Raw genomic sequence first — 16,912 nt, forward strand, 5'->3', positions numbered from 1 at the left:
AACCCACGACTGCCGCTACAGCAGATTATTTGTGTGAACACGATAACTAAATGTTTTAATTCTAATCTTTTCAAATTTCATGTGAACATTCATGACCTCTAGACTAGAGTATAGTAGGTATTAATATAGGCAAGGAAGATTAATTAGTGGAAGAGTGCATGATAGTAGAAGATGGTACAAAGGTTAGTTCCACCCCCCCTTCTTTCATTTCAGGTATTGATTGATTGAATAATGGATTAATAAAGGAACACTTGACTTGAAAAAGAACGTTAGCCACTTGAGAATCCAACATGGCCGAAAGAAGACCCAAGATAACGTCCATGCCACATGTGAGCGGCCCTGCCGCCTGTACGTTAATGCCAAGCAAGCAGTGCAAAAATGCTTCCGCATTCGTCACCGCACGCTAGTGCGGTAAAGCGCCCTTCTTTTCAGACAAATGCTACCGTGCGTGCACCGGCGGCGGCGTGCTCGCTCAGGTGCGTGCGTGCGCCGGCGTGCTCGCGCGAGGTGCCCGCGCATGCGACACGAGCGGAGCTCAATATATATAAGTCACCGCCCCTTATTCAGTATCCAACAAATAGCTCAATTGGCTAGGACACATGGCTGTGGATCCTATGGCTTGTTTGCTGGCGAGTTCGAATCCCATCGAAAATATTTTTTAACGTGATTTTTTTTTAACGTGTATTCTTTCGCCGATTAAGGTTAGGCATTGTTTCGGAGTTGGTTAAGGTTAGAACGGTTAAGTTTAGGCGCTGTTAAGGAGCTGGTTAAGGTTAGAGTTTGTCAAAGAGAATGGCAATATAATTTCTATGGTTAAGGTTAGGCATGGTTAAGGTTAAGGTTAAGGTTAGGCATTGTTTCGGAGTTGGTTAAGGTTAGAACGGTTAAGTTTAGGCGTTGTTAAGGAGCTGGTTAAGGTTAGAGTTTGTCAAAGAGAATGGCAATAGACAGCCTATTTCCGCGAAAATGAAAGGCGCATTACTGCATGCCACTACGGTAAATTTTTGCACTGCTTGCTTGGCATAAAGCTACACGCGGCCCTGCCAAGTCCTGCAGTCATCTCCTTAGCAGGAAAACTCACTAAACTTCTTTTCCATTTCTAAAAGTGACCAAAAACAAAGGATTGACTGGATTGGTGGTATGGTAAAAATATGTCCACACATGGATTGGGGGCATTTCGAGGGTATACCCTTTGCCGTTGGCTGCCAAGTCTAGTATTTAAAGCAGTAGTCAAGCACTCAAAAACATACTTAACTTCATTCCATTTATTTTTCAAGATAAGATTCAATGATCACATTTCTTTTTACCTTTTGACAATATCTACAGTAGCATAAAACATTTTAATTGTATTTCTGAAGTGTGTGTGCAAATCTAATGTACTTGATTCCAAAAAGTTATTTTCTTTACCCCCAACATACATTTATCATATATTATTTCTCCATATTGATTTTTTTAAAACATCTTCATTGGTGCCATTCATATCTGTGTATATTTCAGGGGGAAAGGAAAAAAACAACATGCAATTCCCCTGAAGAGGGGATTTAGCACCTGAAGCGAAGATTATTAAACATTAATAAAATCACTTTGTCGTAAAATTCAACAAACTCTCCTAACATCTTATCAAATTGGAATTCAATAAAAATGATAAGTGATGCGAATACTTCTTAGAAAAAATATATAGTGTTCTGAAAATCTATATGTACATAGACAGCCTAAATGATGAGCATTGCTACTACTTGAAATATGTTACCATAAACAATTGATATGTATTACTGATCTAATGATGAATTAATATGCATTATGACATTTTTGGTAGACTATATAAGTCAATACTTGTATTATTACTACTATAAATCATAAACCATTCATTTAGTCAACAATCATTTGACTCATCTGCCCTTTGTAGCAAAGTATTCCACAACATAAGCAAATGTTCTCAACTTATAAATTAAGGTTAGGAAAAGGTTATTTTGCAACGCGGGCACAGTTTAAGCAGGGAATGCAAAACATTGCTATCCATAAAATGCCATGACAATGAAAATTATGAAAGCTATCACTACTAGAGGAATAAGCCATCACTGCTAGAGGAATAGCAATTGTTCTGTACAAAATATACTGTACATAAAGAAAGTATGCTGTTACCTTCTGATCTAAAACCGGCATAAAAAAAATATTGGTCTACAGTTATTCAGAAGAATAGCAAATACCCTCGTGATCTGAGGTTTATAAATGTATTGGTGTACAGTTATTCAGAAGAAAAGCATGATCCGAGGTTCATAAATGTATTGGTGCACAGTTATTCAGAAGAAAACCAAATACCCTCGTGATCTGAGGTTTATAAATGTATTGGTGCACAGTTATTCAGAAGAAAAGCATGATCGGAGGTTTATAAATGTATTTGTGCACAGTTATTCAGAAGAAAACCAAATCGGAGGTGTATAAAGATATTTGTTGATTGCTACCGATACTCGATGCAACCTTTTGTCCCATTGTGACAACATTTCCAACTATCTTAAGTGTATAAGGTTTTTGTAAGGTTCTTAACAATTCATGCATGAATACACGGGCATCCTAAACGTACGCAGACAAGTCCCTTATATCGAAAATAACAAAAAAGATCCTCCTTGTTGGCGTTTTTCTGAAAAAGAAAAACGAAGAAAGACAGACTCGTTGAATAAAGTGTTTCCTTCAAGCAACATCCCGTCCCTTTAGAGAGTGGTGGAACCCAGCGATGCCCGACGACAAGAGCTTTGCACACGACAGGCGATCACAAGAGCATTGCACACGACACGACAGGCGATCACAAGAGCTTTGCACACAACAGACGATCACAAGAGCTTTGCACACAACAGACGATCACAAGAGCATTGCACACGACACGACAGGCGATCACAAGAGCTTTGCACACAACAGGCGATCACAAGAGCTCTTCTTCGCTGGAGGCAACACGCATCTCGCTACTCCCAAGACTTTGTGGAATACGGTTCACTGCACGTTGTGCTCTACATCGCGTAGCTCGCAGGGCGAGATCTCTGTCCGTTTGTGATCTTCACCGGTAGGGTTTCCCTTGTGCACTGTCCCTTTGGGGGGGGGGTTACATGGGAGCTTGCGTGCCATTACTTCCACCAAAGAGACATCCAAGCTTCGGCTGGAGGTCGTTCCACACGGCACCCATCTGAGCAAAGAACACAGACATATCTCGTATAAATATCTCACAGCAATAATCATGACAAATTAATAAAACTACCTTTAATTGTAATGGCGGGGTGGGAATACTCTGGTACATCACAGTCTGACCCAATGTTGATTCTTGGACTCATGATTTAATAGCATATAATGGTATAGATTTATTTTTATCACATTATTCATGAAAAGATTAGTCATCACTTTTAATAGTGCTGTATATACCGTATATACATTTATATATTTACTAGTGCTGTCAATCGATTAAAATATTTAACTCGATTAATCGTATGATTGTCCATAGTTAACTCGCGATTAATCCCAAATTAATCGCATTTTTTTAATAATTTCTTTTTACCTTAAACAGATCTTTTTCAAGTTCCAAGTTTTAATACTCTTATCAACATGCGAGTCAACAAATGCTTGCTTTGTGCAGCCATTTAACACAAAAGGATGACCCTCATGCATTGCAAATTTGCATCAAATTCAAAACAGAGTGATGCACAAAATAACTTAAAAGAAAATAATCATTTAAAACAATGAATAAAGTGTGCATGAATAGGGGAAAGAAAACGTTAGGAACTTGTTACATTCACCCACACAAGGGATCACCCCCCCCCCTCTCTCTCTCACACACACACTCTCCCAGCTCTCTTTCTCTCTTGCCCCTTCCTCATCTCTCTCACCCCCCTCTCTCTCTCTATATCTCACACACACACACACACACACACACACACACACACACACACACACACACACACACACACACACACACACACACACACACACACACACACACACACACACACACACACACACACACACACACACACACACACACACACACACACACACACACACACACACACACACACACACACACACACACACACACACACACACAAAACAAACATAGTATCAATGAGAGCATCAATAATACACCGGAGTGAAGTCTAGTTAAAAAAAATAGTGGCGTAAATAGTGTCATTTCCAACTATCTGTGTCATTTTTTAACATTCGAAGCTTCTATTGAAGTATTTGAACGAAGCTTCGAATGTCTGTCATCATATTTTATGACGTAATCCATTTTTTTTTTTTTTTTGAATATCCTCAAACTAAATCCTCAATTTGAATAAAGTGATTCATCTGATTAAATGATTTTTCTATTTTATTAAATCAACTTTCTTTAATGAATATACGGTAACTCATCAGTTTCGTCAACATAAATAATCCAATAAGGGCACGGTTGGTACGAAAGTGATGGTGACGTCTTGATGGAGCGCCGAGCGCCAAGCGGATGCAGATAGGCTACATCATTTAGGATAAATGTTTTATAAAAAAAAAATTATGACGAGTCATATACTATAATAGTATAATATTAGTGTAGCCTAATCTTTATCTGCAACTGTGAAGAAAAACCCCATTGGTTTAAACAGAATGAATAGACACATAAAAAAATATATATATTAGGGCTGTCAGTTTATCGCGTTAATTAATTACACAGCAAATGATCGCGTTATGAAAATTAACTCAAAATTAATTACAAAAAAAATAAAAACTTTAATTACATTTTTTTAATATATTTTTTATTATCTCATTCATTCCATAAGAACGTAGAATACACATTTACAGACTTTTTTTTATATGGTCCATTTGCATGTTCTTAGTATCTGATTCTAGCGACATCTATGGATCTCAGGGAATGTATTCCCAGTGTCAGAAATACTGTGTCTGTTACTAGGCTTGAGTAAATTGTAATGAACCAAATGAGAATATCAATTAAATTTTTTTGTATCTTTGACTGTGAATAACACCATGCTCAAATTGACCAGACCTGAACAATCTAAGCAAATTAATAGATGGAAGATGATTAAACAGAAGGTTTTTGTAGATACAGTACTGAATTCTGCCATCCGGACACATGCCATTTGAAATATGATTATAGAATATAGAATATCAGGCATAAAATGGTTATGCGATTAAAATGCGATTAATTATATTAATTAATTACAAATCCTGTAATTAATTAGATAATTTTTTTTAATCGCCTGACGGCACTAATATATAAATAAAAATAAATATATTATTAAAAATAAAAAATTCAAATGTTGATTTAGAATTCGAATGTCAACATTATGATCAAAGCTTCGAAGCATTCGGTACAGCCCTACGTGTCTGACCTCTCGGTGACTCTGGGAGTTGGGTTTAGGGTTAAGGGTCAGTGCGTGACGTGTCTGACCTCTCTCTCTGGACCTGGGAGTTGGTTAAGGGTTTAGGGTTAGTGCGTGACGTGTCTGACCTCTCTCTGGACCTGGGAGTTGGGTTAGGGTTAAGGGTCAGTGCGTGACGTGTCTGACCTCTCTCTGGACCTGGGAGTTGGTTAAGGGTTAAGGGTCAGTGCGTGACGTGTCTGACCTCTCTCTGGCCCTGGGAGTTGGTTAAGGGTTTAGGGTTAGTGCGTGACGTGTCTGACCTCTCTCTGGACCTGGGAGTTGGGTTAGGGTTAAGGGTCAGTGCGTGACGTGTCTGACCTCTCTCTGGCCCTGGGAGTTGGGTTCAGGGTTAAGGGTTAAGGGTCAGTGCGTGACGTGACTGACCTCTCGGTGGCCCTGGACCTGGGAGTTGACGAAGGCCCCCAGGATGTGGGAGGTGATGGGCAGGTAGGCGAAGATCAGCTGCGTCTCCTGGTGGAGGCAGAACAGCGAGAAGTAGTTCCTCAGCTCCATGGTCTGGATGGCGTTCTCTTGCTGTTCGGGGAGGAAATACAACGTTATTAATTAGGGATATCCGATATTATCGGCCGATATTGGCATAAAAATGTGATATCGGAAAATATCGGTATCCGTTTTCAAAAATAAAAATAAAAAAAGATTTTTTTCTTTTTACATTTCTATAACCTTTATTTACCCAGGCAAGCAAGTAAGAACAAATTCAGATTTTATTTATTGTCAACAGTATGCATACTGTTGTGTTAATTCCACAACAAGAGATATGTGATGTTAATTACCTGAAATTATTCCGTTTTTTTGGGGGGGGAAACCCTGCATATATATCGGTATCGGTTGATATCGGTTGATATCGGTATTGGAAATTAAGAGTTGGACAATATCGGTATATCGCTATCGGTAAAAAAGCCAATATCGAGCATTAAGCATTATTAACCCTTTCACTGCCACACGACAGCCGGTTAACCCTTTCACTGTGACAATACAGAAGGTTAGCATCCGCGGAGATAATGATGCTAATGATGGAGCATCGCCGTCGGTTGTGTGATAGTAAAGGGCTAACCTTCTGTCGTGTGGCAGTGAACGGGTTAAAGCCCCGATTATACAACGATGATGACAATTATATTGTTATATTGTTTATTTCTCTCATATTTCTATATTCAGAGTTCATTATATTGTTTGCACTGTTTATTTCTCTCATATTTTTATATTCAGAGTTCATTATATTGCTCGCACAGTTTATTTTTCTCATATGGTTATATTCCGATCAAATCTTTATTGCCTATATTTATGTCTTTCTACTGTTACACTAAAGGAATAGTGAGAAGGTTGGGTGTGTTTGTTTCGAGCACCTGGACGATGCGAGACTCCAGCTGCTCCACGGACACCTGCTCCTTGGGCTGCACGGTGGCGCTCATCATCTGCCTCTTCATCACGCTGTACTTCTGCAGCGCGCGCTGGTGCTCGTGGAGCACGCCCTTCTCGTGCCGCTCGCACAGATCCTGGAGAGACGCGCAGAGGACGGGCCGTCAGAACAACGTTACAATTGTGATGGAAAATGTAATTTATCCACTTTTTCACCTTATTTCTTCTATTTTACTCCCATCCCAATTTCGTGTATCCAATTCTCCCCTCCCCTGTCTTGAACTTTGCTCGCATATGCCCCCCACTGGTCGGTTGTAGAGAGGATAGAAGCCTTGCATCACGTGTCCCCTCCGGCACACGAGGAGGCAGCCTGTCACATCTTTTCACCTGCCAGCGCGGACTCTCATTGGCGAGGTGTAACGCGTGGGAGGCTCACACTGCCCCTGCCATCTCCTGTCTCTGCTGTGCAGGCGTCCCGCAACAAACCTGTAGGGGTCGCTGTCCACAACGTCCAAATGACCACCCATCGACTTCCACCCGCTAACTCTGCCAAATGAGCCGGTATGACGGCCGGCCCAAGCCGAAGGCAATGCTGACACCGGGATTCGAGACCGGAGTCTCTTGCATTGGCGACGAGCGCAACCTCCGCTACGCCACCCAGCCGCCCTATCTATGATTTAAATCTAAACATCTTATCTTACTTCATTTGAAATTCCATAGCAACGAGACATCTTTAGGAACTACTTTTCTACGCCAAGTTCGCTGAAATCGATATAAAAGACCCTAGAATTGTCTGTATTCATCCTATATTTTCCGACTCAATAAATAAATAAATAAAAGCAATAATACACTCTGAAGCCAGTGAGATGTCATGAATATTGCCACTCTGTGATGTGACTCGAGCTTCGCTCTCGTGGCTGCGGCGCATCACAGCGTGGCAATATTCATGACATACCACCGCTCCTCGTGTATTATTGCTTAAATATGTACCAGTCTCAGGGCTTTGCTCCCCGTCTGGGAGGCAAAAACATTTGAAATAAGAAAGTAATTTGCTGTAATTTCCTGCAATTTAAAAACATTAAGTACAGTGTATAATGTTGAACATGCGCACACACACACACACACACACACACACACACACAAAGGAACACACACACAGTGGAACAAAGGAACAGAGTACCAAGCAATCACGTATTAGACGGTGATGCATCCGTTTCTAAGCAGGCCCCAAGCTTTCACTGCAAAAGAAATGTAAACTTAATTTACTTTAACCCTTTCACTACCGCACTACAGAAGGTTAACCCTTTCACCAACACACTACAGAAGGTTCAAGCTCAAAGTGCTTCACAACAGAAAAAAGACAGGCATAAAATGTGCACATAAAGTGCAGACATAAAAAATGTAATCACAGTTTTTCACATTAGGATCTAACATCCCAACAGGCCACCTTGTTTATGGTTTGATTCAGTTTTAAATAGACAATAATAAAAAGAGTAAGATCAAATAGACTGTAAAATAGTGCAATAGTGCAGTGCAATAGATGAATAGACATAGAATTAGCACATAAAGTGCAGACATATAAAATAAGTTTTCTTTTTACAGTGCAATAAAATAATGTGCCCATAATGTCGGCGCGTGTTCCTTTAAAAATATGTATCGTAACGATGGCGTACATTTAAAAATAAAAAAGCACAGAAACATCACACCGGACTCACTCTGTACGACTGCAGCAGATCCAGGAACAGATTCAGCTTCTCCACCACGTCATCCTCCTCCCTCCTGCCCTGGGGGAGGGGGGGGGGGGGGGGGGGGACAAGGTTCAGCTCTAGCGGACAGGCGTTGGAGAAAGGGCTCGCGGAGCAAAGACGACGGGCGTTAAAAGAGGAGTGCTGCTGTTTGTACCTGTTGGGCAGCTTTGTCCGACAGCAGGGCGAACTCCACCGACAGGCCCTTCAGCGACTGCCGCAGCGCGCCCCAGGTGCTCTGGGAGGAGGCCAGGGAGGGGATGGAGGACGGGTCTGAGCCCAGCGTGCTGCAACAACAACAAGCAACGTTAGCAGAGCAACAACAACAAACATCGTTAGCAGAGCGGTCTTTTTGAATGTATTTGTAAGGGACAATGTATATTGTTCAGCATTTTGCAATAAAACATTGATGTAAATTAGGGGTGTAAAAGGTACACGTATCCGTACCGAACCGTTTCAGTACTGGACCCTAAGTGCAGTACGGCTGTGTACCGAACGAATACAACGGTATCTTAACCACTAACGACCGCCCACCGGGGGCTGTTTTTTTCACAATCTAATATACGGTCATTCTTATATATATATATATTTTTTTTAACAAGTCGATTATTCATTTCAATATAGAATATTCGTTGACAGCCCTACAAGTACAATTAGTTACTGCACACGACCACATCCCCCCTGAGTGGAACATGGAAAGCCAAACTTTCCCCCACTGTAACGAAAACCCGTACCGAGACTTCAAAACCGAGGTACATACCAAACCGTGGTGGTTTTGGTGTACCGTTACACCCCTAATGTAAATACACCCGAATTAGCCGAGGCTCATTTTCATCGGTAGTCCCCACATAAGACCAAAGGTGCATACAGTACATAAAACCAAAAATACGATACATAGAACCACAAATACATAATACCATAAAACCAGAACAATACATAAAAAACCAGGAATACATACGGTACAATTACAATGTTAAAACACAAAGCGGAAAATGATATTTTAAAGTCTGCTAGATGGCCATTCTGACATTCCAATGAAGGGTAAACATAGGTGTAGTTAATAACATGAAATACCAGAGCCCTGGTATTGTGCATGCTTTAATAACTTTATTTGTAGAACACCTTTCATTTACAAGAATTGTAGCTCAAAGTACACGGCAGTAAAAAAGACACAGGCATAAAATGATAACAAATTTGGCAGATCAATGCAGGAAGTGCAGACATATAAAAACGAGCATAAAATAGATAGCAGCAAAATAGACAAGGTCAATGTAAGACATAGAACATTAAATCACATCGTTTTTCATATTATGATCCAACATCTTAATAGGCCTCTTTGTTTCGATTCTATGGACATTTTAAAATAGACGGTAATAAAAGTAAGTAAAAGTGCAATGTAAGTAAATAGTTAGTCAAATAAAATAGACATGCTGCATCAATTAAATGATTCTGGCACACCTGCTTGGTTCAAAACTCTAGATACCGCAGAGAGAGAGAGAGGGTGAGAGAGAGAGAGAGAGAGAGAGAGAGAGAGAGATACAGACAGAAAGAGAGGGAGAGACAGAGAGAGAGGGTGAGAGACAGAGAGAGAGGGTGAGAGACAGAGAGAGACAGACAAAAAGAGGGAGAGACAGAGAGAGATACAGACACAGATAGAAAGACAGACAGAAAGAGAGTGTAGATCAGGGAGAGAGACATAGATACAGACAGAGAGGGACAGACAGACATACAGACAGACAGACCAATAGAGAGAGACAGAGACACAAATAGAGAGAGACAGAGAGAGAGAGATATGTAGATACAGAGAGAGGGAGAGAGAAAGAGAGACAGAGAGAGGGATAGAGAAAGACAGAGAGTGAGATACACAGAGAGACAGACAAAGAGGGAGAGACAGAGAGAGATACAGACACAGAGAGAGAAAGAGAGATACAGAGAGAGACAGACAGAAAGAGAGTGTAGATCAGAGAGAGAGACATAGATACAGACAGAGAGAGAGAGAAAGAGACACAAAGAGAGAGAGACAGAGAGACAGAGAGAGGGAGAGACAGAGAAAGCGAGACAGACAGAGTAGAGAGAGAGAGACAGACAGACAGACAGAGAGAGAGGGAGAGAGAGAGAGAGAGACAGAGACAGAGAGAGAGAGAGAGAGAGAGAGAGAGAGAGAGAGAGAGAGAGAGAGAGGGTGAGAGACACAGAGAGAGAGAGAGACAGAGAGAGAGAGGTAGAGAGAGAGACAGAGACAGATGGAGAGAGACACACAGAGAGAGAGAGAGAGACAGAGAGAGAGAGGTAGAGAGAGAGACAGAGACAGATGGAGAGAGACACAGAGAGACAGAGAGAGAGGGAGAGAGAGAGAGAGAGTACCTGAGCTCTCTGCCGAACATGAGCAGGTCCGTGGCGTTCTCCTTGGAGCGCTCAGCCATCCTCTCGGCTCGGTCCCTCAGCTTGTGGAAGCTGTTGTGGATGTTCCTGATCAGCTCCCTGCTGGTGGAGAACTGAGCCTGGATGTCAGCCGGGAGGTATTCCTGCACAGTAGATGCAACGGAAGTGTTATGATGTTTGGTTTGATTTGAAATTGATCTTTATTTATCTCGAACAACCATAAACACACAAACTTGAAATAACTAAATCATTTTTTTTATAAGAAACTAAAAAAAAATACAAATAAAATAAAAATATATCTTCCTAGTAGGGCTATCAGTTTATCACGTTAATTAGATTAATTAATTACACAGCAAATTATCGCGTTATGAAAATTAACTCAAAATTAATAATAAAAAAGTATATATATATTTCTTATTTTCTTTATCTCATTCATTCCATAATAACGTAGAATAAACATTTACAATTTTTTTTTTTTTTAAATGGTCCATTTGCATGTTCTTGGTATCTGATTCTAGGGACATCTATGGATCTCAGGGAATGTATTCCCAGTGTCAGAAATACTGTGTCTGTTACGGCTTGAGTAAATTGTAATGAACCAAATGAGAATATCAATTCAATTATTTAAATTTAAAAAAATTTGACTGAGAATAACACCATGCTAAAATTTACCAGACCTGAAAAATCTAAGCAAATGAATAAATGGAAGATGATTAAACAGAAGGTTTTGTAGATACAGTACTGAATTCTGCCATACGGACACATGCAATTTGAAATATGATTATAGAATATAAAATATCAGGCCTAAAATGGTTATGAGATTAAAATGCGATTAATTAGATTAATTAATTACAAATCATGTAATTAATTAGATTAATTTGTTTAATCGCCTGACAGCACTACTTCCTAGACATGGAAGCAATTGTCAACATAGCTCAAGACAAATGGTTTTGTTCGAGAAGGGACAGAAAGAAGCAAAGCTTATCTGGTCCTGCCCCTTCCTTACAATATCATATTAATATGTAATAAGTTATCTAGCAATATCAAAAATAATATACCTATCCACTACAGCAAAAGATAAATAAATAATTACTAAAATACTAGTTCACGTTATTCACGTTATGTTAACCCGGTGGTTTCTCAGGTTCAAGTTGTGTTTTATTTGTCATATATAAGCTACATTATAGTGAAATGCTTGGTTCTGTATGAGCCTCCTGAGATTATGCTTCATATACAGTCAAAAAGTAAAAAGAATAAAGACCAAACACTATACAAAATATACACTATACAAAACTAAAGTACAAAATGCAAACAAAATGCAAAAGTGCAACCCGTTTGGTTTGTGAACCCTAAAAACAATGACAATACATTTCAATCAAATTTAATCTACAGGTCTGGGCAGGGTAATAGTAGAAAGACATAAATATAGGCAATCAAATTAAATGTGAATATAAAAATATGAGAAGAAAATAAACAATATAATTAATGATGAACTTTGACAAAAAAGAATGGTTTTTATTTCCCCTTTTCTAGATATTTTAAATGATTGGAGGCTTTAGACTTCATATTCATAAGTTCACCAGAAACAAAGCATCTATATACTACACCAGCGAGCTCATCCACTTTCTTCCAGCTCGGTCAACACAAGGGGAGCGAGCCTTCGTGGTGATGGAACGCCCTCCACCTAAACAAGAGCTCCCTCTGAACACCCTCCACCTAAACAAGAGCTCCCTCTGAACACCCTCCACCTAAACAAGAGCTCCCTCTGAACACCCTCCCCCTAAACAAGAGCTCCCTCTGAACACCCTCCACCTAAACAAGAGCTCCCTCTGAACACCCTCCACCTAAACAAGAGCTCCCTCTGAACACCCTCCACCTAAACAAGAGCTCCCTCTGAACACCCTCCCCCTAAACAAGAGCTCCCTCTGAACACCCTCCACCTAAACAAGAGCTCCCTCTGAACACCCTCCCCCTAAACAAGAGCTCCCTCTGAACACCCTCCCCCTAAACAAGAGCTCCCTCTGAACACCCTCCACCTAAACAAGAGCTCCCTCTGAACACCCTCCACCTAAACAAGAGCTCCCTCTGAACACCCTCCACCTAAACAAGAGCTCCCTCTGAACACCCTCCCCCTAAACAAGAGCTCCCTCTGAACACCCTCCACCTAAACAAGAGCTCCCTCTGAACACCCTCCCCCTAAACAAGAGCTCCCTCTGAACACCCTCCCCCTAAACAAGAGCTCCCTCTGAACACCCTCCACCTAAACAAGAGCTCCCTCTGAACACCCTCCCCCTAAACAAGAGCTCCCTCTGAACACCCTCCCCCTAAACAAGCGCTCCCTCAGCCCCAAGGCTCTGGAACACCCTCCCCCTAAACAAGCGCTCCCTCAGCCCCAAGGCTCTGGAACGCCCTCCACCTAAACAAGCGCTCCCTCTGAACACCCTCCCCCTAAACAAGCGCTCCCTCAGCCCCAAGGCTCTGGAACACCCTCCCCCTAAACAAGCGCTCCCTCAGCCCCAAGGCTCTGGAACACCCTCCCCCTAAACAAGCGCTCCCTCAGCCCCATGGCTCTGGAACACCCTCCCCCTAAACAAGCGCTCCCTCAGCCCCAAGGCTCTGGAACACCCTCCCCCTAAACAAGCGCTCCCTCAGCCCCAAGGCTCTGGAACACCCTCCACCTAAACAAGCGCTCCCTCAGCCCCAAGGCTCTGGAACGCCCTCCCCCTAAACAAGCGCTCCCTCAGCCCCAAGGCTCTGGAACACCCTCCCCCTAAACAAGCGCTCCCTCAGCCCCAAGGCTCTGGAACGCCCTCCCCCTAAACAAGCGCTCCCTCAGCCCCAAGGCTCTGGAACGCCCTCCCCCTAAACAAGCGCTCCCTCAGCCCCAAGGCTCTGGAACACCCTCCCCCTAAACAAGCGCTCCCTCAGCCCCAAGGCTCTGGAACACCCTCCCCCTAAACAAGCGCTCCCTCAGCCCCAAGGCTCTGGAACGCCCTCCCCCTAAACAAGCGCTCCCTCAGCCCCAAGGCTCTGGAACGCCCTCCCCCTAAACAAGCGCTCCCTCAGCCCCAAGGCTCTGGAACACCCTCCCCCTAAACAAGCGCTCCCTCAGCCCCAAGGCTCTGGAACGCCCTCCCCCTAAACAAGCGCTCCCTCAGCTCCAAGGCTCTGGAACGCCCTCCCCCTAAACAAGTGCTCCCTCAGCTCCAAGGCTCTGGAACGCTCTCCCCCTAAACAAGCGCTCCCTCTGAACTCATCTTCATGTCTTTCTGTTTTTAGTTTTATTCTTTTCTTCAAATGTTTCCCCTTGCTGTATTTTATTGATGTTATATATGACATGTTGTAAAGCACTCTGTGCACTCGTGCTGAGAAGGGCGCTATATAAATAAAGTTTTACTTACTTACCGAAGATTATAAACATGAGGATGTATTTGTATATCTGTATATGTATATATCTGTATATGTATATATCTGTATATCTGTATATGTATATATCTGTATATGTATATATCTGTATATTGCGGCCCTGACCCCTCAGCTTGACCCCAGAGCCACTGACGTAACTAACCGTTATAAAACATGACAAGGTCAACGGGCAAACGCACCTTTTCAAACAAGCTCATACGAACAAAAAAAAATGATTTAGACAAACATGACAAACCTTCGACAGAGTTGCAATTCTGTTGGTCATGAACTCGTCGCCCATTTTCTTGTAAGAGTCGCGCATTTTAGTCTGAACGTCCTGTTGGAGAGAGAGAGAGGATCAGCAGCCTGGGGTTATTAAGATACGGGTGTTTATGCTTATTGCTCAATAGAATCTTTTTATTCTTTATTTATTTAACCAGCTGCATCCCACTGAGACCAGGGTCTCTTCTTTTTTTCTTCTTTTTTTATTGATCTTTTCCCCCCTCCTTTTTCCTCCGTTTTTCTCCCATCCCAATGTTAGTCGTTATGCCAATTCCCAATCCCCTTCCTGGTCGCTGCGCACTTACCCCCACAGTCGGTCTGGGAGAGTGGAGGCTATCACGTGCTTCCTCCGACACACGTCCAGCCAATCAACCGCTTCTTTTCACCTGGCAGCGCGGACTCTCACTGAGAGGGTGTAACGTGTGGAAGGATCACACTACCCCCCTTAGATCCTATCCGCGCTGAGCAGGCGCCCAGACCGAACTGTAGGAGTCGCTGTTTACAACGACCAGGACCCACCCATCAGCTTTCCCACCCCTAACACTGCCAATTGTGTTAGTGTGAACGACCAGCCAAGCTGATATCAATGTGGAGAGCTGGGCTCGAACCCAGCGTCTCCTGCATTGGTGGCGAGCGCCTTGCCCACTACACCACCTAGCCGCCCCGACCAGGGTCTCTTCTACTAACTAGGGAGACCAGGCCAAGAGGAGCAGCAACGCAGAGTGTCAGAATAAACACATACAGGGTTCGCACAGACATTGCAAAATGAAATTCAAGGACTTTGCCAAGCACTCTTTTTCTTTTTAAAAGTGCATTTAAAAAGGATAAAATTCACTTTTAAAGGCTGTTTTTTTTTTTATTGAAAAAGAAATCTGATCCAATATTTATGGCTTAAAACCAATTTCTGACAAATAGTTACACTTTAGATAAAAATATTTTTTATTTTTATTTTATTATTATCTACTTTTTTCTCCTCCTTTTTCTGTGATTTTTCTCCCCATCCCAATTTACCTCTTGTGCCAATTCTCCCTCCCCCTGTCCTGATCGTTGCTCGCATATGCCCCCCACTGGCCGGTTGTAGGGATGATAGAAGCCTTGCATCACGTGTCCCCTCCGATACACGAGGAGGCAGCCTGTCACATCTTTTCACCTGCCAGCGCGGACTCTCATTGGCGAGGAGTAACGTGTGGGAGGCTCACACTGCCCCCGCCATTTTTCCTGACTTTGCTGTGCAGGCGTCCCCCAACCGACCAGACTACCACCCTTTGACTTCCCACCCGCTAATTCTGCCAATTGAGTTAGTATGACGGCCGGCCCAAGCCGGAGGCAACGCCGACAGCCGGATTCGAACCCAGTGTCTCTTGCGTTGGTGACGAGCGCAATGTCCGCTGCGCCACCCAGCCGCCAAAGATTTTATTTCTTGATTCTGAACATTTTTATCATGGATGAACCAAACGTTCAATGCGAATGGTTGTTTTGAATTTCAAGGACTTTTTAAGCACCTTGTTAAAAAAATTAGCTGTTTTCAAGGAATTCCAGGCCTCGAAATTTCCCCAAAAATCAAGCACTTTAAGCACTTCAGGGACCTTGTGTGAACCCTGCACATATTACAGATAAAGGTAACATTACAACACAATCTGATAAAACATTTTCACACAGGAAACCTGGTTAGAAGCGGCGTTAAACCGTTAAACACGTCCGAGCTTTGGACTCTAAAGATCAGACTGAAGATAGTTCAGAGCAGAAGGTGTGAAAAACATAAACGCTTTCCTTCCTGTTTCTGCAGAAAGTCCTTTCGAACGAAGAACGTAACTGAATTTCCAATCGTTCAATTTCTAAAAGAGAGATCGTAGCTACGATCAGGGAGGAGGAGGAGAAGGAGAAGGAGGAGAATGAGGAGGAGAAGGAGGTGAATGAGGAGAAGGAGAATGAGGAGGAGGAGAAGGAGGTGAATGAGGAGAAGGAGGAGGAGAATGAAGAGAAGAAGGAGGAGGAGAAGGAGAAGGAGAATGAGGAGAAGAAGGAGGAGGAGAAGAAAGAGGAGAAGGTGAAGGAGGAGAAGACGAATGAGGAGGAGGAGAAGTAGGAGCAGGAGGAGAAGAAGAATGAGGAGAAGGATAAGGAGGTGAATGAGGAGAAGGAGGAGGAGAATGAGGAGAAGAAGGAGGAGGAGAAGGAGGAGAAGGAGAAGAATGAGAAGGATAAGTAGGAGCAAGAGGAGAAGAAGAATGAGGAGAAGGAGAAGTAGGAGAAGAATGAGGAAAAGGAGAAGTAGGAGAATAATGAGGAGAAGGAGAAGAAGGAGAAGAAGTAGGAGAAAAAGAA

The 16,912-nt window shown here is 42.5% G+C and overlaps 1 protein-coding gene across 2 annotated transcripts in view; it reads right to left on the reverse strand.

The window, feature by feature from the left end:
* Nucleotides 1–1,295: 1,295 nt before the first annotated feature.
* snx8a (sorting nexin 8a) overlaps nucleotides 1,296–16,912 on the reverse strand; it is a 41,143-nt gene continuing 25,526 nt past the window's right edge. For both annotated transcript variants that reach the window (XM_084328714.1, XM_084328713.1), the window contains 7 exons: nucleotides 14,562–14,642; nucleotides 10,883–11,043; nucleotides 8,676–8,805; nucleotides 8,489–8,557; nucleotides 6,761–6,910; nucleotides 5,781–5,930; nucleotides 1,296–3,175 (listed from right to left, as the gene is read on the reverse strand). In XM_084328714.1, coding sequence (XP_084184840.1) covers nucleotides 3,095–3,175; nucleotides 5,781–5,930; nucleotides 6,761–6,910; nucleotides 8,489–8,557; nucleotides 8,676–8,805; nucleotides 10,883–11,043; nucleotides 14,562–14,642 — 822 coding nt within the window. In that variant the 3' untranslated portion in view covers nucleotides 1,296–3,094. The remainder of the gene's footprint in view (nucleotides 3,176–5,780; nucleotides 5,931–6,760; nucleotides 6,911–8,488; nucleotides 8,558–8,675; nucleotides 8,806–10,882; nucleotides 11,044–14,561; nucleotides 14,643–16,912) is intronic.

The sequence above is a fragment of the Notolepis coatsorum genome (assembly GCF_963971535.1).
Source record: "Notolepis coatsorum genome assembly, chromosome: 14".
Classification (NCBI taxonomy): Eukaryota; Metazoa; Chordata; class Actinopteri; order Aulopiformes; family Paralepididae; genus Notolepis; species Notolepis coatsorum.